Source organism: Penicillium lagena (assembly GCF_028827675.1).
Source record: "Penicillium lagena strain IBT 129212 chromosome Unknown utg000002l_segment0_segment0, whole genome shotgun sequence".
Lineage (NCBI taxonomy): Eukaryota > Fungi > Ascomycota > Eurotiomycetes > Eurotiales > Aspergillaceae > Penicillium > Penicillium lagena.
This window is the reverse complement of record NW_026623223.1, coordinates 2,983,395-3,003,854: the sequence shown is the minus strand read 5'-3', so window position 1 is coordinate 3,003,854 and position 20,460 is coordinate 2,983,395. Positions and strand designations below refer to the sequence as shown.

At 49.1% G+C, this 20,460-nt stretch overlaps 7 protein-coding genes across 7 annotated transcripts; 3 read left to right on the top strand and 4 right to left on the bottom strand.

The window, feature by feature from the left end:
* Nucleotides 1-1,144: 1,144 nt before the first annotated feature.
* Nucleotides 1,145-2,366, bottom strand: N7510_003998 (uncharacterized protein; the record flags this gene model as incomplete). The annotated part of the gene is made up of 3 exons (XM_056975924.1): nucleotides 1,145-1,483; nucleotides 1,557-1,771; nucleotides 1,868-2,366. 3 exons carry the CDS (start codon nucleotides 2,364-2,366, stop codon nucleotides 1,145-1,147), a joined length of 1,053 nt encoding a protein of 350 aa, XP_056835880.1.
* A 3,223-nt stretch (nucleotides 2,367-5,589) lies between these two features.
* Nucleotides 5,590-6,493, top strand: N7510_003997 (uncharacterized protein; the record flags this gene model as incomplete). The annotated part of the gene is made up of 2 exons (XM_056975923.1): nucleotides 5,590-6,339; nucleotides 6,422-6,493. 2 exons carry the CDS (start codon nucleotides 5,590-5,592, stop codon nucleotides 6,491-6,493), a joined length of 822 nt encoding a protein of 273 aa, XP_056835879.1.
* A 456-nt stretch (nucleotides 6,494-6,949) lies between these two features.
* On the bottom strand, nucleotides 6,950-9,024 carry N7510_003996 (uncharacterized protein; the record flags this gene model as incomplete). The annotated part of the gene is made up of 8 exons (XM_056975922.1): nucleotides 6,950-7,044; nucleotides 7,104-7,220; nucleotides 7,287-7,724; nucleotides 7,798-8,229; nucleotides 8,285-8,401; nucleotides 8,459-8,645; nucleotides 8,705-8,768; nucleotides 8,852-9,024. The coding sequence occupies 8 exons, from the start codon at nucleotides 9,022-9,024 to the stop codon at nucleotides 6,950-6,952; spliced, it is 1,623 nt and encodes a 540-aa protein (XP_056835878.1).
* A 1,375-nt stretch (nucleotides 9,025-10,399) lies between these two features.
* N7510_003995 (amidohydrolase family protein) lies at nucleotides 10,400-11,221 on the bottom strand (the record flags this gene model as incomplete). Its single annotated transcript, XM_056975921.1, has 1 exon — nucleotides 10,400-11,221. One exon carries the CDS (start codon nucleotides 11,219-11,221, stop codon nucleotides 10,400-10,402), a length of 822 nt encoding a protein of 273 aa, XP_056835877.1.
* An 889-nt stretch (nucleotides 11,222-12,110) lies between these two features.
* On the top strand, nucleotides 12,111-13,665 carry N7510_003994 (MFS transporter; the record flags this gene model as incomplete). Its single annotated transcript, XM_056975920.1, has 2 exons — nucleotides 12,111-12,274; nucleotides 12,339-13,665. The coding sequence occupies 2 exons, from the start codon at nucleotides 12,111-12,113 to the stop codon at nucleotides 13,663-13,665; spliced, it is 1,491 nt and encodes a 496-aa protein (XP_056835876.1).
* An 815-nt stretch (nucleotides 13,666-14,480) lies between these two features.
* On the bottom strand, nucleotides 14,481-15,715 carry N7510_003993 (uncharacterized protein; the record flags this gene model as incomplete). Its single annotated transcript, XM_056975919.1, has 5 exons — nucleotides 14,481-14,703; nucleotides 14,753-15,345; nucleotides 15,435-15,443; nucleotides 15,505-15,524; nucleotides 15,571-15,715. The coding sequence occupies 5 exons, from the start codon at nucleotides 15,713-15,715 to the stop codon at nucleotides 14,481-14,483; spliced, it is 990 nt and encodes a 329-aa protein (XP_056835875.1).
* A 1,977-nt stretch (nucleotides 15,716-17,692) lies between these two features.
* N7510_003992 (putative ubiquitin conjugating enzyme E2) lies at nucleotides 17,693-19,913 on the top strand (the record flags this gene model as incomplete). The annotated part of the gene is made up of 4 exons (XM_056975918.1): nucleotides 17,693-17,767; nucleotides 17,824-18,198; nucleotides 18,579-18,908; nucleotides 18,972-19,913. 4 exons carry the CDS (start codon nucleotides 17,693-17,695, stop codon nucleotides 19,911-19,913), a joined length of 1,722 nt encoding a protein of 573 aa, XP_056835874.1.
* Nucleotides 19,914-20,460: the final 547 nt, after the last annotated feature.

The window sequence follows — 20,460 nt, the reverse complement described above, 5'->3', positions numbered from 1 at the left end:
TGATTATGCTACGTATAAAGGTAAGCTATATGCTACAGGAAGAAACCAAAAATAACAGGATGGCAATGTCGCTAGAGGGATCCATAACAAACACACATTCCCTTTCAAAGTCGAAGCCTTCGTTGATCATGGTAGAGTAATCTCTGGTATGGGATTCTTTGGAGAATGTCATATTGGCAATGCCTCTACAGAAATTCAAGAGAGTGTCAGCAATGGAGAAGTCGATATAGACATCACACAGCCTCATGAAGCTTACCTAGCCAGTGTAATTGCCCTAGTACAGAACCGATCCAACGGAGCCCGCGAAATCATCGATATCCGTGTATTGGGTGCACTTCCACGTCGGTTTCAACTCTACCCGTTCTGGGCCAGTGCAGTTGACCCGCATATAAGCCCACATTATCCCTTGTGTATAGGTCCCCGATGTGAAGAGGATGGGCACGGATAAATCTCCGAGGAAGTTTTGGCAGATTGTGAGACCATCATTGTCATCTCCTCAGTCGTTATCATCATAGTCTGCGCTGCAGCCTGTTTGAGTGTATCCACTGATCACCTAACTAGCAGATGCAGCGGTGGCAAGGACCAGAAACATAGGTAGCTGGAAGCGCATGATGATGGTGGGCAGGGGCAGCAAGTGAAGTATACGACTAACTTGAACAAAGCAGAGAGTGGCGAAAGATACGAGCCGATGAGCCTTTCTTGTGTACTATTGCTTTCAGAATCAGTCAGGATCGCAGTCTCAAACACGCCATGCTTGGTATAGACGTACAATAATAGCATATATGGCCGTCTTATTTCTCTTGGCATAGAGCGTTAATAGGCGCCAGGAACAGTCATGAAAAGGGCCCAAAACTTGGTTTTAGTTGTGAGTTAATCCTCCTGGGGCCAAAAGTCTAATTGGGAAACTACAAGAAGAATTTATTCGAGCGGGATTCTGGGGGAAACAACACTTATGTGTCCATATTCGGGTGTGGTGATGAGTCGTGTTTATTAAGAGCTCAGCATGTCAGGCAGAGTAACAATTGGATCTCAAAACCTAATTTTTAGCAGGTCATACAATTTTGTAAATATTCATTAGAATTTGAGAGGTCTGTGTACATAATCTTGGCAGGAATAGCAACATAATAGTATGAGGACTCAAAAATCATCCTGATCTGCTCTCCAAGTACGTTTCTAACCCTACTTTTGCTTTCTTTGGTCCATATCCTTCTTGAACCCCATAGGCGCCAGGATCCTTGTCGTAGCCGTTCCTCTTTTCATGCTCTAGTATGGCCTCTTTCCCCTTCAGATAGACACTATCCATGCTTTCGGCATCAAGTCCCTTGGCCTCCGCATCTTTGATCATTCGCTGAAGCTCTTCTGTGATTCGAGCGCGCTTAAAGTACGCAGTACGGGGATAATGTGTAAGCCGTGGACGAGCTGGCCGATACTCTGGAATCGAGGTCCGGTTGAGCGCACGAAGTATGACTTGCTCGCACAATGTCTTGTTTTGTGTTAGAAGCGTTAATTTTTGTTCGGATAAAAATTGGGATAGCTCTGTCAAGTTTTCAACCTACATAGTCTCCATCTTCACGGTTCAGGTTGAAGGGCTCGATGAGATTAACGTGAGGGTTGGTAATAACTCGAGCGTAGTGGAGGTGGTTTTGCCCGTTTGTATGTGGCAACAAGCCATGGGTGATGAAGACATCGCCTGCCTTTGCGACAATCGATGAGAACTTCTTGCAATACGGAACATGATTGTAGAGATTGTTCTCAAACGGTTCGTCAAGGCCTTCTGGATGGTCGTAAAGGTACTGGCAGATGCCTGAATGAAACCAAGCAAACTGTCAGCCAGTCCAATATATAATAAGAATGCTTTTCTTCGTACCTTTGATCCCGTCTTCGGCCATAAGTGTTCCGCCACCCCTCTCCGGAATATCAGTGAAACAGTGTATGATAGTCAAAGCATTACCACTGCTGTCGAGGAATTGTCGGTACCAATCATTGTCATGGTGCCATCCTGTCGCTTCATTCGGCGGGATCTCGTGTGTCTTCCAGTATTCATTTCCAAAATTGATAATAAACTGATCGCCGTAGTACCGCTCACGTATCGGGTCGATCTTTTCCTCGCCGCCCACGATTTCAATCATCTTGTTCCAGGCTTCGGGACAAAACTCGGAAGTGGGAACTTCGCGATGGCGAGGTAGCTTGATATACTCTTTCTCCCAGGTTGACTTGTCCTCAGGGTTGTAGCCTAGACGTACCCAAATATTCGCCATCCACTGCTCAATATACTTGGGTTTGATGGCATTGGATACCTTCAGCCACCCGTGCTCGACAAAGTGAGCTCGCTCCTCTGGAGTTAGGAATTTGTATTCACGCGGCATGTTGCTACCCCGGTGATGTCAAAACTAGCTTCTTGACGAAAGCTTGGGTGGCGTCGGTAATGCGGTTAGACGCATTCGGTATCGGTATGACAGTGGTTTGGTGTTAAGAGGTCTTGTAAAGACTCTAGCCGAGGTACCGCTTTTACCAGGCACAAGGGTTGATGTTTTGTAGATGAGGGCTCACTCCGTAATATACAGAAAACAGCTTGAGTAGCTACAATTGATTGGCACCAGTGACTCTTTCGTTTGGTGCGGGATACCCCCCGCTGCTATCCCGTTATTGCTTTGCTCCCGTGACTCTATCGTTTGGCGCGGGATGCCCCTATCCCGCTCTTGCTTTGCTCCAGTGCTAACGTCGGCGCCGTGTGCCCTCGTGCGGATCATTAAAAGTCTGGGGCGGTAGGCGGTACCCTGGCTTTTAGATGGGTCGCATGAGGGCCAATTGTTCAAGATAAGACGGTAATTGGCATGAGTTCAATTAATTCCATTCGCGTCAAAAATTGTTACCACTGCTCAGGCGTTGTACCGGCATGTTGTTGCTTATGCCTCGAGAGCAGCTAGACGCTGAAGACATTATCCACCCAACCCAGTAGGGGGATAGACGATGCAATTCGTGCCGCTGGACATGCTCTCCGGCTGGTCTCGACTACCGATGATCCAGCCATATTCCCTGTGCCACGTACATCATACCATTGCCCTGGCCCGGAAAGCGGGATAAAGCTGCCTATCCCGTTCTCCATAGTTGCGGGGACCCCGGCACGAACGAGGGCGGCTATTGGGCACCTTAGCTTTATCCCGCGTTGAATAGTTGCGGAGAGGCCGCCAAGAACGAACGAGCCCGGTTAATACTGTACGTACCATGGATATATCTCCAGACTTGAGATGCGGACCAAAGCACTCCGTAGTAATGAGCACGAGTCGAGTTCACTCGCGCTCGCGGTGGATGCTGCGGGGTAACGGACTTGGAAGCTTAGAAGCGTCGTAAATGGCAAGGTAAGCTAGGTGAGTGACGTAGCCACTTGAGGAGGACTCCTAGTTTACAAGTGCATCTACTTTGTGAGGAAAGGCAGGGACTTCTCAGAATCATATGCAACCTGTCCGATTCATATGCAAGCTGTATCTGTCAGACGTACGATCCTGTGAGCATTGTGCAAGGGTCGGATTCAAACAGGTATATTCGGCAGTGACTTCTGCAGCTAAGAGTGCAGACACAGGGGACTATTTCCGTACCCCTCCCTCTATCCACGTGAGGGATTTTCTCTATTATTGTGGGGAGCCGGAGATTGCTACTCTAATCGGTCTATCTACTTTGATCCGAATTCAGTTTCTCTAACTAACGCTCCTTCTGACAGTGTCAGTAGCCCTGTAGTTTCTCAAGACACGAAACAGGGCAACGTTGGCCTTGAACCCCACAGTCGGAACTCACGAGAATTCTTGTGCTTTGTCTCGGTCGACTTACACGCATTCGTTGCGTCCAGCAGAAATTGGGGGCTACCGTGTCACATCGCCTAACATTTCTGTCGGCTTGGTCGCCGACGAAGCTGAGGCCATGTTTATGTGTGACTATTCAGGATGCTCTCGGTCGTACTTGCGCAAAGAGCACCTCAAACGTCATACACTAAGCCGTAGGTGACTTATATATCAATGGCCGGCCTTTGTCTTGTCTCTTATAAATCACTGACATCCCGAAAAGATCAAAAGGGCCGCTTTGTATGCCACTTGTGTCAACGAATCTTCACTCGCAAGTTCGATCCCCAAGGCCAATATTATCTCTGGATTGAAGGGCTGACCCCCTCTAGTGATTTGCTTCATGCTCATTTGCAGCGTCATCAAGGAACATACCCTCCACGACGCAACTCAAATGTCCAACATAAGAAGTCAGCCAGACCAAAGGCTAGTCGTAAACACGATGACTCGGAGAGGGAAACTTGGGCGGCAGAAACGGGTGGCTCTCCGAACGGTCATTCGCACTCCACTCTGAGCGACATGGAATGGACAGTACCCCAAGCAGATTGTATCTCAAATGATCTATTGACATCGGGTTTGTGTGAGAACTCAGAATTCACCACGGAGCCATGGTTGTTCGGGGGAATGGGGCTGTTCTCATACCAGCCTGAGGACTCTATGCTTTTCGGTGGAACAAGCGATGTGAATTTAGATATGGAGGTATGAGCACTACCCGCACTTTTGCCAACATTGAATCACACGCTGAAACGAACCAAGGACCTTCGTCCCGAGCTATATCCGATACGAGCTTGGACAGGCAATGTGGCCTCCACACAGCTTTCCTTCTCACACAGTGATGCCAAACGAATATGGAACCTGAACATAGTAAGTAGTTCTCGCTGCTTTCAGATGAATGAAATGGGGCAATTTGTGACAATATACGAGAAAGACTCCGGATCGCGGTCCCCTCGACGACATCGCCTCTATGAGCACCGCTTTCAGATCCTTCCTAGATTACTGCGACTTATTTATGCCCATATTCCATCGTCCAAGCTTTGTTGTTAGTGAAACGCCGGCTCTCTTACTGCTTGCAATGTGCAACGCAGGCATTCAACTAAGAGCAACCCCTCAGCATATGCTTTGGAGTCAAGCTGTACACAAGGAGCTATCGCAAATGGCAATGAAGGTATGGCCTCTCGTGCATATTGCTTCATGGACGATACTCAACTTTCGGTCGAGCTGATTGGTAATCTATGGCTGTTAACATGAGCAGGGTGCGTTGTCGAGCCCCAAAGTCGAGTTCTGGCTACTTCAGACACTGTGAGCAAACTTCTCTTGCCTTCGGAAAAGTTTTTGGTGCCGATTTACTGACAGTATCAATCAGCGTTGTAATACAGCACGTGGGGATGTACTGTTTGTCTGGCCTTGAGCATGAGATGGCAATCATAATGCACAATTTAGTCGTTACAGTATGCCTGCTTGTTCTGTTACGGTGCGACAATGGAGATGACTGAATTTACTCCCAGATGGCGCGCCAAAACAACCATATGGGAGAATCCCACTCTTTACCAGGCGGCAGAAACGCTGGGGCACAGTCACACGTTAGGTGGCAGGAATGGGTGCATCGAGAAGCTACTGTCCGGTAATTGCCTCATGCGTTCTCACTTTGAATGGGCGACCTAAGGGCAATTTCTGATTCCTGATTCTTCTGTTTTCCAGACTTGCTCACGCTATTTTCATCTCAGATGTTCAATACCTGGTCCATTTTAGTCATCATATGAACCTATCGGTGACGATGATGAAGCGAACTTTGCCATGTTCAGCATCGCTTTGGCAAGCTCCGACAGCCGAAGACTGGGAAGTTCAGATGAGCACAGACAAGCACTTGCGACAACATCATAGACATGGTCTTCATTCTCTTATGGAGCATCTGCTTACTGCACAGGACAGTGAGTTCAAGCGAGGTAATTGGTATCGCTTTGAGGCAGCCAACGCGCTGTCTTCCTACATCTTAATCCATGGGCTCATTGCTGCTATCGCCGAGGACAAGTACCGTGTAGTCGAGTCTACAGCATCAAGTGCAACGAGAACTTTGAAGAAGCTCGATTTCTCAAATGGCTTACGGCTATGGCGTCACAGCTTTGAGTGCATCCCAGCTTCACAGCGCAACTCACCACTGGTCCGCAACGCAAAGCTCATGTATCACTTCGCCGCAGTCTTGATTGCGAATACCATTTCTGATCCCCAGATGGCTGCCGGCACTGCATTGTCGTTTGGACGCGTGGTGACAGCACAGCGCAGTCAAGAAGCGTACAACCGACTCATCTCGACGGATAGACTGGATCAGGAGTCCTACCTTCACGGTTTGGCAATCGTGCAACTGGGCTTGCAGTCTCACGAAGAGCCCTTTGATGGTGATGCAAACAATATGGAAGCCGAGGATGGTGACTCGACAACAACAATTTCAGTTCCCGTTTGGCAAGCTTACAGTGCATTCCTTGGCGTTCTTATAGTGTGGGCTAGGGTCGTAGGTTTAGAGTCAATCTCACCTGGCGGCGTCAATGAAGAGATCGGGAGCCTTCGTTGCGACATGCTATTTGGCAGCACAGATCCATCTCGGGAGGATCCCAGAACCAAATGGCGAGGAATGGGCCACTTTCCGAGTAGCCAAATGCCCATAGCTATACTGCAACGCGAGTTGTCCGGAGTTGATAACGACCTGGCTCTTGATACTGCAAAAAGCAACTTCCACATACTCTTGGGGCTGGTCCAGAATTGCTTAAAGGGAAATAGTTGGTATGTGGGTAAGTTGGACCTGTATTGCAATCCTAATTGGAGCAACGTTGCTGACATAGTAAATGGTAGCCTCCGAGGCGACACGCATACTCCAAGCGCTCTCGCGAACCCGTCGATACATAGTTGACTAGGCCTAGAAGCATGAGACTGGGACTTGATATTTTGGTAGACTTCTAAGTTGAACTACTGTTTTGGGCGACGGAAAATGTATAAACGTATATTCATTACCCTCTGAAGCACAAATCCAACATTGTGAACACATGGTCCTTTGCCAACTTACCCTTCTGGAACTACTATGATGATCATCCACTAGGAATTCTCCAAGACCTTTGACCCAATCTCTAAACGTCATCTTTGATCACAACCTCCATCACGTCGCCATTATCGATCACTTCCACTTCTCTCGCTACCAATGACGCCTTGACTGGATTTGGAGCTGTGCAATTTTCGTTAGATACCGGCGACCGAGGGCTTGAAAAGAAAGTGCTTGCTTACCGCGGAAGATCTCCGTCAGCTCTTCGAGGGTGCGGCCGTGCGTCTCGACGCACATGAAGTAAATCCAGAGCGGAACGACGGCATCCCAGGCGACATATAGCAGGTAGAACTTCCATCCTGTTTTCAACAGCGTTAGGGGATTTTACTTGTGGAGCAACGAAGTGATCATGTGTCGTAACTCACCAACAGCGCCCAACCCCACTGGAGTGGCATATGTGTTGAATACACTGGCCGCTCCATCCATAATCGTGAAAAGCCCTTCTCCTTTAGCACGAGTTTCGTATGCAAAGCACTCCACGGGGTAGACTGGATGAATCGGAGTTATTGTGAAGGAATATGTCAAGCGGAATATGATGATCATGGCAACCGTTGCACGAGATCCAGCTGCGAAACTGGAGCTACCATCTGCGTTCTCAGGGCTAAATGTGGCAGCGAGGGCAGTAATTATAATATACTCAACACAGAAGACGCACAAAGCTGATATCATGAGCTTGCGTCTGCCCATTTGGCCTGCAATAAACAGGGCACTGAAGGCGCCACAGGGGTATGCGATGGTGTTTACAATGGCATTATACAGCAGCTGGGTTCGTGGGGAATGAACGCCAGCCTGATCCAGCATAGCTGATCAAAGCAAGCCAAAGTCAGTTAGGCGAACAGCCTGAAACTTATTCGATACTTGTGGTTTGGGGCTTACCTGGCAAGAAGTATGTGATGGCCCCATTGCCGGCCCATTGGCCGATGAATGCCATGCTGACGGCGCACAAGGATCTCCAACGAGCCTCATGGGTAGTAAATAGCGGGCGGTAGTCCCACCATACCTTATCGTGACCTTCCAGGCTAATCGCCCGGTCCAATTCTTCCAACTCGAGTTGTACAATAGGAGAGTGCGCGTCACCATCACCGTGATACTTGGTTAACATTGCGACAGCGGCGTCGCGTTTCCCGTGAGCAATGAGCCATCGTGGAGATTCTGGTAAGAAGGGCGCCGTGAACAAGACTATGCCGCAAGCAACACACTGGAAATAGATGGGAAGCCTCCAAGAGTACTCTCCAGTGATATTCAAGGTTGCGTATGTCACCCACGAGACAACAAAGGCGCCGACAAAGTAGAAGGTGTTAAACATCGCTTTCATCATGTATCAGTTAGAACAGGTCAACTTTCTCTCACGAACATTGCTTACAAGTAAAGGCACTCCGCCAAGCTGGGTGAGCAATCTCGGCGACGTATGTAACGGCACTAGATTGACTGAGGCAAATACCAATACCACAGAAGAACCTTCCACCCAGGAATGCGTGACCTAAGGATGGGCTTTAGTATCGGAACTTCATCCTATCCTTTAGATAGTAGCGCTTACTGTTTGTCGCAGAGCCTTGGACACAGGCTCCCATGCAGATGACGCCGCAGCCGACTGCCATTCCCCAGCGTCTGCCAAGTGTATCACTCAGAGGGCCCGTAATTGGAGCACCTATCAGGCTGCCAATGAAGTATATGGCAAATGTGATCGCGGTTTTGCTGCCCGTAAGCTCTGCCCCGAAGTATTTCTAGCCAAAAGAATTTAGCCCCGTTTCAAGTCCCAGAGAATCTACGGATCCCATCATACTTGATACTGTGGCATCGCGGAGATTCCAGACATCAAGCCGCCGTCGTATCCATTAGCCCAGGCACTGTATTTCATCAAGAGCTTAGTTAACCGTACGGCAAAAAAAAGACTTTGAGTGAAGGGCTGCTTCATTCGAGGAAGGCTAACATCATCATGGCAACTAGCATGCAAGAGTAAAGCCGCATCATGCCCCAGGAAAACAGCTTTGGCTGCGCTTCTTCGATTGCTTTCTGCAAAGGTACGCTGAGAACAGACTTGGAATTGGCAGGCCTGGCACGCCGGGCCGTGGCGTTTCCATCATGATCTCTAGCAGACGACATAGTTGATTGTTTGCCCATGGGCTTCAAATGAGACGGAATAGATGATTGTTTCGGCCGTGGATTTGAAAACTTGGTAAAGTCGAACAAATTGACATGTTAGCTTGATCTGATGCGTTGTGCGAGTCCGTCCCATAAGTGCATCCGCAGCTGCACTGCCAGTGCTCCACCATCTAGGGCGCCTCCCGTTCACGCCCTTGCCAGCTAGAGTTCTAGACTATCCCGCGCAGACTTCCCGCATTTTCCCCGCAGTCTCTCTGAGTCCCCCACAACTCATCCCGTGCATGTGCAGCATCTCTGCTCTCACGTCCGTATTGAGTATGCCCGACCTTAGGAAAAGCAAATGTCTTTCCCTTTTCCAAGATAATAAATCGCCTGTCGCCACGAGTCTTAAAACCTCTTAAGCCTATCTCGGCGTTGCCGAACTAGTGCCTACCTATATTCCCACTTCGTGGTCCAAAGGTTAACTTAGTTATTATATTTCTCAAAAAGCATAACATACCTTTTCTTATTTCTACTATCTCTAGTAGCGCTAAGGTACTTTTCTTGATATAGGTTAGTAGTTTAAGAGGCAAACTAGGCTCACAAAAATTCGCTATAGATTTGAAAACATTTAATATATTTTGTTTGAGCTCCCTCGTTGAGTACTACTAAGATAGTATCCATAGAGAAGTAATACGCTTAATAGTGCGCTACAACAAATTGCATTTTGTGCTGAGGCGGCCAAAAATGGCCTCCCTGGCACAGCTGGGGCTGCCGCGCACCGGTCCACTGCGGCCACGCGCGTACTCTCGTCCCTGAAACGTAATGTTCTAGAATCCTGGGGCCCCCACGCGGGCTTGGCCCGATCAGTTGCGCAGTCGTGATCCATTTCCATCGCATTCTACTCACCTTCCGCTCATCCTTCGGTCGGTCAATTGGGTTTCACCCAGGCCTTGCGGTGACTCAAAATGGCACAGCCAAGCAAGCGTTGGCCAAAGATGCCCCTGGTGTTGCTGGCTATAAAACCCTACGACCACCCCGATGACCGCTAAACAGGCTCATCCTCCTCTACAAACCTTCTAATAGATCTTCATTTCACCGTTCTTCTTGTCTAAGTCTGCTTTTTCTTTCTGCGTCAATCTCTCCTATTTCCAAAGAAGGCATGCATTCGTCGTCGCTAGCGAGTAGCATGGTCTCGTGCAACTCGCCCTCCCGCTCCAATCAACCGCTGGAGATCGATAGCAATACTTCTGACATGTCGCTGTGAAAGTTCAACCGTGTTGCAACTTCCCTATCTCAAAACAATGCACATTATATGGTATAGCATAGTATGGAATAGCATTTTGTCATCCTTGGTGGATCGTAGTCTGTTAATGATACCCCGAACACTTCGTTTCTAGTCGTCGCGGTCGTACCTCCACAGTCTCCGAGGATTGTCCACAAAGATCATCTTGATCTTCTTTTCATCGTAGTCACACCACTCTTTGCATTTAGCTATGAAAGCAGGAATATCAATGATCTGATAATCCTGTGGGATCAAGCGCTCCTCGGGGGTCGTGAACTTATCCGGGCCAGTAGGGTGCGGGCGGTCTGAACCCCAGACCACCTGTGTTGGCGCATCCCGCAGAACTGTGCGGCAGTAATCATCTAACCCGGGCATATTGTCGCCAGAAAAGCGGTAGACGCCGCTGAGTTTCACATAAACCTGGCGAGCGCGGAGCAGGGCCATCAGTTCTGCATATCCAGGCTGTTCCTGCACAGCAACGGTAGGGTCAGTTGGGGCACCGAGATGATCGAGAACCACGTCGACACCGAGTTTTGGGATCTCATCGGCTATCAATGAAATCTGGTGCATCTGCACGAACAATTGGATTACCCAGTCGTGCCTCCGGATCTTGTCGGCGTACTTGTGGAGGGCAGTCTTGAAGGTCTCACGGTCGATCTCTTCGCGCAAGGTGTGTAGGTTAAACCGTAAACCACGTACACCCACGGCGTGCATTGAATCTAACTCGGCGTCACTAACTGACTCAATGTTGACAACTGCAACGCCACGCCCGCGGCCCTGAAGTTGCTCCAACGCTTCTACCATGTGCCGATTGTCATCGCCATACGTCGAAACAGAAACAACACAGACATGTGCGACGCCTATTTTGGTCTCAAACGCCATAAGATCGGAGAGTGGTGCGTGCTTAGGTGTGAACGACCGATTCGGGTGCATTGGAAACCGATCCTTGGTAAAGTGAGCGTCAGCAAATTCCAAAGCGGCTAGATGTAAACACAGGCCTCCCAGCAGAAAGCATGGTCCACCAGAAATGTACAAACACGAGAAAGTAGCGGTTTGTCATATTAGGACGTACATCGACAACGTGAACATGGCTGTCCCACGAGCCCGGAGGCAGGCTGCAAATATTAGACTCAGCCATGGTAATATGGCTATCTGAATTGAATGTGCGAAGTAGATAACTGCGGAGTAATAACAGAACCTTTTAACGGAAAGACCCTGTATGCAGTACTACGGAGCTTCTTATCCCGAAAGACCCCGTATGCAGTCAAAGCAAGTGTTGAGGTGACCTTTTTCACACTAGTAATTTACCAGGAGTTCACTTGATTGAGATAACGACATCGATGATATTCTGCCTATCTAGTATCTCTCTTATGAGGGATTATTCGATCGGTGATTGGCCGACCTATTCGGCAGACTAATACAGCCGTATAACCAGTCCGACAGCAAGAGTCGACGGATTTCGGATTTTAATCCGAATAAATAGTTGACGTTGATTCGCCATTTACTTGTCTGATTCTAGCCGATCCCACAGCGGATGTAGGTAACCGAAGGAGGTTCGCTTTAGAATCCGAGGTTCTAGCTTGCCGGGGCAAGAAGCTCCGTAGTACTCTTTTCCTTTGCACTTTTCCGCTATTTCGGCACATTATTATACTCTCGTCGGAACAGATCGGCTCATTTCCGATCATCTATATTATTTGCATAGAATCTACTATTACTCCTTGGATGTCATACATACGTGTTTCACTTCTGCTCCAGCCTCGTTACTCTCTATATTGCTAGTAACCTGTTGCGCTGTGCTTGGAGAGTTATAACTAGAGTGAAGATGGGTATCAAACAAAATATCCGGCTGTGGGAGAATCATGTCGAGTACATCGACGAACATGGTGTCGAGGTCGAGGCTATTGCCCCACGAGTATGGCCAGAGAACCCAATTAAAATCGTGCGGATGCTGTCTTGGAAGGGCTGGGTTTTCTTCCTCGTTGGCCTGTGAGTTACTAACCCGAATTGTGAAGCTCGTTGATTCGGTTGACCAAGGATATTATTGAGCTAGGTTCTCCTGGGCTTGTGACGGATACGACTATAATGCGGTCAATCTGGTTGCCACCAACTTGTCAACAGTCTACAACGTAGATCTGACAGATATCACGCTGTCGGTTACCCTGACGCTCCTCGTTCGACCTATTGGCGCTATTATTTTCGGCATACTAGCAGACATGTTCGGCCGAAAGTGGATAATGTCAATCAACCTGTGGATTCTGGCTGTGTTGCAGGTGGGCACGGCGTACGCAGGTTCGTTTGGCGCTTTTGTCGGAGTCCGGACGATTTTCGGGTGTTGCATGGGTGGAATCTGGGGCATGGCGGCCGCTCTGTCCCTAGAAAACATGCCCGTCGAGGCCCGAGGCCTTTTCTCTGGAATCCTACAAAACGGTTATGCGATGGGATATGTCCTAGCAGCGATGGTCAACATTGTCGGGGTGCCCAAGACGAGTTACAAAGTAATCTTCTTCGCGGGCGCGGGTTTCACAGCCGTCATGGCCATCATCGTCATGTGCATACCCGAGTCCTCCATCTTTGCCAAGGAAACCATCGATACCGACGGATTCATCGCGGAAGAGGGTACGTCCATAGGCATCAACCCTAAGAAGCGTATCTCACTATTCCTCCGTGATGCCCGCCTGGCTGCGCGCCAGTATTGGAAAATGTTCCTATTTAGCATCCTCTTCGCGTCGGTGTACAATTGGGAGACACACGCGTGCCAGGATATTTTCCCCTCCTATCTCAAGGTCCAGAAGGGCTTTACTTCGCGACAGGCTAGTCTAGCTGCCATCCTTGGTCAGTGCGGTGCCATCATTGGTGGGCCAATGGCTGGTTACTATTCGCAGTTCTTTGGCCGCCGTCAGACTTCCATTGCATGTATCGTGCTTGCTTGGGTTTTCATACCTCTATTCACCTTGCCAAATGGTTACAGCGCCATCATGGCCGGGACATTCTGCCTGCTTTTCTTTGTTAACGCCTCGTGGGGGATAATGCCCATTCTTCTCAATGAGTACAGCCCACCTCAGTTTCGCGCGGTGTTCCCCGGAACGGTATACCAATTGGGTAACCTCATCAGCGCCCCAGCCGCTCAGTCGCAGACTGCAGCGGCCAGCGGGTGGATCCGCGATGGCAAGCCAAATTATAATCAGGTCATGACTATTTTTATGTGTGTCATCTTTTTGCTGGCCATTTTAGTCTGTGCCATGGGTCCAGAGCGCCGCGGAAGCCACTTCGAGGTCATCAAGCGCGCTGGTGCAATGGAGAATATCATGCGGGAAGAGAAAGAACTAGGTCTTCGAGCCGCAGCTGCCGAAACTGTCCAAACTCTCCAAGATAAATAAGGAGACCAAAACCTGCCAGCAGGTGCACGATGTGATAACTGATAACTGAAAATATAGCGCCACTTCAACTTGGTCTGAATTTGTTTCACATCAGAAACGTAATCATAGCGGTCGATGATCTCGAAAGGTGTAGTGTAGGAGTGATGGTAAACCAAAGATGACAGAACGGTGAAGATGGTGAGAGTGGTGAGAGTGGTGAGAGTGGTGAGAGTGGTGAGAGTGGTGAGAGTGGTGAGAGTGGTGAGAGTGGTGAGAGTGGTGAGAGTGGTGAGAGTGGTGAGAGTGGTGAGAGTGGTGAGAGTGGTGAGAGTGGTGAGAGTGGTGAGAGTGGTATCAAGAGTGATAGAAATCTAGAAATTATTGTGATACGCAAGTCATCAATACTTCTCGCGGAGGCCCTAAAGACAATGAGCCTGGAGATATTCCACGAAATAGAAATGATCGATCCAACTCCACTGTCACCGTGACGGACTGAGGGCTTTTCGAAGATAGAGATTGAACCAGATAGGGAGGTTGCCATGGAACGTGCGGAGACTGCGCGTTCTAACTCAGAGATTATCGTATACACCGATGGATCAAGACGCCAAGGCCACCTGGGCACTGCAACCGCGGTGCTCGACGACTCGCTGGTAACAATGCGTTTCCGGCAAAGATTACGGCACGGAACTATGGTTAAAAAGAATCTCCTAGCATTGAGCAAATAATCTATAGATCATTATATTACAGTCCCAAAGAAAAACGAATGCCGACACAAAGCCTTTGTACGAGCGACTTGTATGAACCTCTCGTATACATAAACAGAGTCTGTAGAGAAATTAAACTGTGAGGGCACAAGAATCTCGACCCGATATACTTGGAAGACTTGACGGTGTATGTTCATCCTCATCGACATTTCGATCAGGAGTAAGACTAGCACAGAGCTCCTTTTGCTCTTGTTTCCCTCTGTTTCTCTGCTTCCATCTCTCATTGTATTGACTGAAGAGTTTGCCGATTGATGGAATGCAAGTGCAGATAAGCCCCAATCCGCCTTCTCCGTTGCTGTATCCAAGTATTAGAAATGATCATTCGAGACTGAAAAGAAACTTACTCGGATAGTAAAACTCTCATGAAGACTTCAATCTCATCTGAGTCATGTCTTTCGATGATGACTAGCACTAATCGGTAGATACTGAAAGCGATGGCAATGCTTCCCGCTCCCAGGATGGCAATGACATGCAACTTCTTGGAAAGAGGTACGTGCAAAGTCGATGTCAAGACGATGGGAAAAATTATAATGGCCAAGTCGGTCATGGCACTAATGGACGAGTCGGTGATTATGATGGCGGCTCGGTTCAAACACGACGCGCCGGGAATATTAACGTCCCAGAATGAACGAATAGGGTTGCAATTGAAGATCTTGACGAATAAGATCACCGTGTAGTATGTTGTGATGAAACCGAGGAAGGTGTACAATGATATGATCTTCCCACGGTATGGTTTCCACAGTCGAATCATGATGTAGATGAGTGAGGTTTTGACGAAAAGTACCATAGGAACATAGAACATCGTAGCGATATAAAATATCTTATTTGTCAGTACGAATTGCGTAAAAAGGTTTTGCCAGTGAGCATACTCTGTATTTGACTTCACGATCCCATGTTGTGGGGGAGGTGTGAGAAATGGGTCCTCCAGAGTAAGTGACTGATTTGAAAGATCGGTTAGCAATAGGATTGGAAAAGCTAGATCGAGGTAGGCATCTCACAAAATAATGTGCAAATAGAATGGCCTACAAACAGGATCTGATAAGAGTGTTAGGGTTATATGCGAGAATAGGTGTATATCACGCTGGTGCTTTCATACCAACGCCGCATAGCAAGATGCTGCCTCAATTAGTTGAGATAGGAACGGCTTGGATTGGGCACGTACCATCCTCAAGTCCGAACGGGAGACGTAATTTGAACTTGGCAAAGAATCTTAGCGCCACCAAAGGTATTACGATACTAAAGCAGAGAATCTGTGTGGCTAGGCTGATCGAAGCCAAGTTCTCGCGTTTCCGGAGCGAGTGATTCATAGTGGGGACGCTCAACGCGCGTGATGGGCATCTTCCCAAAGAAATGCGTCAGGGTGCAGCGTTGTTATTAGTTGTAATCTCACCAATTCTTCTCAGATTGAAACTGCAGTGTTAGGTACATTCAAAGTCGATGTTGTCGTCCAAGCGTTTCCCGAACCGTGGAGAGTGATGATGTCACCATTGGAACAGAAGCGGACCAAGGTTGAGGGTCAAGTAATGCGGGACGAGAGGTATTCTGATCACATGACAGGCTCTCTTCGATCATTCAAGGAGCGCGCTCTTTGGCCAACGCACTCGTCTCAATGTAGGTCGCGCAGCGACCATCCATTCACAAAGAACTAGATGCCTCAGATATCGTTCGTCATAAAAAGGGAACTTAGTCGCTCCGAAACTTCTACTATATGAATCCAGCCATGGGAAGACATTCATGATGAACCTTGTAAGTATTACTTTGCTCACCGACGGATAATGATTATAGATTCGAAATAAAAGTGAATAAAGGAACGGCTGTTGGAGTTTGTGAGATGATAGGTCTATTGAAAGGCCTTCCCTTTAAGACCACTAAGTCTAACATCGGTCACAGATGACGCCAGTCCTTTATTGATGAGAAAATGGAACAGATGTAAAAAGGGAGAAAGTTTGAGCGTGGATGAAGCTAGCGTGTGGTCGCTCGCTCACCCCATACTCAGGTGGCGTCCAGTGGCGGTACTCAGTTGCGCAGATCGTTATGATGGTGTAGTAAATGCTCAGTGGTCACTCAGGGTCATGCTCAATTTTGCCAGGGAGCAAAATGCGGCCAGGGCCCTGAAACAGCCAGGTGCCAGACATTACCCGGTCTACCTTAATGAGATTGCTTCGATCCTTCTTTGAATTCAGATAATGGCAGCGAATGACGCGAGCAATGACCGAGATAAATGTCTCAGCCTGTATTGTCCTAGTTGCACTTTTAGTTGATGACACCACCCAGCTAGTCTGCTTGTCCCCGCATCATTGAGTGGTACGCGGCAGGCGTTGTACAATCCGGATGGCAAGATACTCTCGATGACCCTGCAGGGACTGCCGCCAACCAGTTGGATGTTCCACACGTAGGGAGTCTCACATGAAGGTGGCAATGGCACCCAGGTACCAAAGTCAGCATCTGCTCAGATGATTTAACCGTGGTCTGGGAGGCGACGGGGGTCCACTACTGGGTATTCTACACGGACGCCCCAGCGAAACTCCCCCCTTAAAAAAAATAATTAAAAAAAATTTAAAAAGATTAAGTACCGAGATTAATGTGCTGGGTATACTCATTTATAATAATTAATGTAGGTACCCTCATAATCAGCAGACTCGTACCATGTAGGGACTCGCATCCTTGCATCGATCAATGAGGAAAAGTGATGTCTCACTTGGGCGGCGGGAGGCGCTGGCTCGCGTCTTGGCGGTCTCATCCTGCGACCAGGCAAAAGATTTTGTGTTATTAGTAAATGCATCATGATCACCGACAGCAGACGCCGTGAGTGGATGAATAGTGAGAGAGGATTCGTAGACATACACGCGGTCTGCCAAGAGATGACCAGGTCAGGCAAGCTCTGGAGTGACGATCACTGCCTGCAGGGCTTGAATGATTGGTAGAATATTATGATTATTACTATCGCTACTAGACAACTATTCTTTGAGGGGAAGAATATATCGTACAAAGGAATGTAGAAGAAATCACTGGGGACACTCGTAGTAACTGACAGAATCAAGGAAATATACGTCTCATAGCGGCTTACGCGCCAGTGCGACCAAGCAAAAATAGAACAAACCTTGCAGCGCTGGGCCCGCTAGCGCCTTTTCCCACAGCCTGCCCGGGGTATAAGACACATCTCTGTCCTTTCAAAAAAAATTCCCTCCTCTTCCACTCTTCCACTACAAACATCTCCTCCCCACACTTTCTTCCTCTTGATCGTCGGATCTACATTCCTCAGTCCCACCCAGCACAACTCCACCATGCGTACCTCCATCCTCTTCGCTACTCTCTCGGCTTTCGCGCTGGCCCAGGCCGCCACCACCACCACCGACAATGTAAGTCTTTGAGGCGCTGTGGGATCCAGACAGGAACCTAACCACCCACCTGGTAGGGCAACCCAGCTACCCAATATCTCACCGAGACCAACTCCAACGGTGTTGTGACTGGCCAGCCTGAGGTCGTCACCTCGCAACCCGCTGTCGTGACCAGCGAGCCCGCTGTTGTGACTTCGCAGCAGCCCGCTGCCTCGATTCCCGCTGGCCTGTCCACTCCCGCGGCTGGCGAGCCTGGCACCACCTCGACGACCATGACTTCGGTCAAGTCCAACACGCAGACAATTTCCATGGTCACGGTCAGCAGTGCTACCCAGACTGGCACTCAAGCCAGTTCCAACTCCAACTCCAACTCCCAGTCGGCTTCTGCCTCGGCGAGTGCAACCCACACCACCAACGCCGCGCCGCTCGCCACCGCCGGCTCTCTGGGCCTGGTTGGTCTGGCCGCCCTGGCTGCTTTCCTGTAAAGTGTGAAATGGCAAAATCTGGAACGAGGGCTATGAAACAGTTTTTCTTCTTTCTTTCTTTCTTGCACTTAATCATAAACAATAATGGGACATGGACATGTATTCAATCGATCAATCAACTTAATTCCCAATCGGGACAAATTGAAACGCGAACGCGAAACCACATCACCTGACCCGACGCGTGGCTGATTCGGACTAGCGTAGCCCGACCAAAACAAAGCCCAGTAACCAACGCAACGCCGGATCTTCACCCAACAAAAACATTCCCAACTCTCATCTTATCCTTAGAATGGTGAGTTCTACCCAGCACCTCTTGGATAATATATGCTAAGCCTATCTCTCATCAGCCATCTAACCTTCGCCGGCTGGCCGCGGACCATGCCGCCCTGCACAGCACCGGTCTTCCGCCCTACTATCTCCTTCCGCCCAGCAACGAATCCACCGACGACCTCTCGCAGCTGACGGTCTTGCTCACCGGCCCACCGGGGACACCTTATTCACAGGGTCTGTGGCGCCTCCACTTGCGCATGCCAGAGGACTACCCACACAGCCCGCCCAAGGCCACTTTCAAGACGCGCATATGGCACCCCAACATGGAGGAGCTCACGGGCGCAGTGTGTGTAGACACCCTGAAGAGGGACTGGCAACCCAAGTTGACATTGAAGGATGTGTTGGTGGTCAGTATTTGCGCCAATCAATCCAAGATTCGAAGCTAACAATGACTCGTGTTCCTGATGCAGACCATTTCATGTCTTCTCATCCATCCCAACCCCGACTCGGCTCTCAATTCCACAGCGGGTGCGATGCTGCAAGAAGACTACAATGCCTTTGCTCATCAGGCTCGATTGATGACATCTATCCATGCACCCATTTCTACCGACCTCAAGGATGCAGTCACAGAGGCCAAGCTGCGAGGGGAGGATGCCGGCGCAGTCTTTGAGGAGAAGGACAATACAAATTTTCAACGTCCACGGAAAGAACAGCGCATACAGACGGTGACCATGAAGAAGACCGTTCGCACGACTGGTCCGACCCAAGAATCTGCTGCTATGCCAGAAGATGACGACAGCGAGAACGAAGACCCGGCCAGTGCAAGCAAAGAAAACGACCCCTCTCTCTCTCCGACTCCGGTGAGACTCGCACCGCCAAGTCCTCGGAAGAATGCTCTGGGGAAGCGGCCACTTTCGTCGCTTCCAGTACCGTATCCCGAAGATCTGGATAGCGATATGATGCTCGTGGACGAAGACGAGGATATTGATTCGCCGTGCATGTCTTCGTCGGAACAAAACATCCAAGCCAACACCAGTCGATCGGGCTCCCCGCAACGGAAACAGGTCAAGTTATCTCTGCTCAACCGAGGCCTCAACGCATCAAGTCGTGTTCGGGATGACCTCCAGATCTATGAGGATGTTCCTGAACTCTCAACCCATGACGCATCACGCCGGTTAAGCGGTGACGGCAAGGAGAACCCGCAGGCTGTTCTCGTGTTGAAAGAGAAATGCGAGATGCAGACAGCGAAGACAGTTACACCGCTGTCAGCAGGAAGTGCTCCAACACGAACCGCCTCATCTCTTGCATCCTCGGCTGCTCCTTCAAAGGTATCGAAAGTGACCGCTGGAGTGCGCAAGGTCTCTTCCGGTGCAGGCAAGCCCAAGCCCCGGATTGGAGTTCGCCGGCTATGATTGGTACTTTCCTTAGTCTTTCTTTTGACATAATTTTCCTTGGTGAATCCTTGGCTTTTATTTTTAAGCGATTATACCCTTTTTCCTGGACTGGGTTGGGTTGGGTTGGGTTGGGAGGTCTTGGAGCATCGAACAGGATGGTTATGGGGGTTTGCATCATTATTAGAACGGGTTTTTCTTAGGCGCTGCATTGGTCAATGACATACATCTTGGAGCTTTCTGACGCCAGATAAAAGTACATATTCTAAGCAGTATGCGACTCATTGGGGCTAATGTGCACATTAGGGCCATGACTCGATGCCCGGGACTGAGTCTATGTCAATCCTTATACGTTCTTTTGATCATTTCGGCCCATGGATCACGCTGGGACTGCTCTTGTAAAGGTTGTTGTTTCGCCACTGTATCTCAATCTGAACGGGGAAATTTGTTTGAGCCAACATGGGTAACTTGGAAGTCGCCCGCTCGGAAAACGCTTGCAGAGATTGCATTCACAATTTAAGCGTCTATGATTGCCATGTGAAAATACTTTGACCTTGCGCCGCTTCAA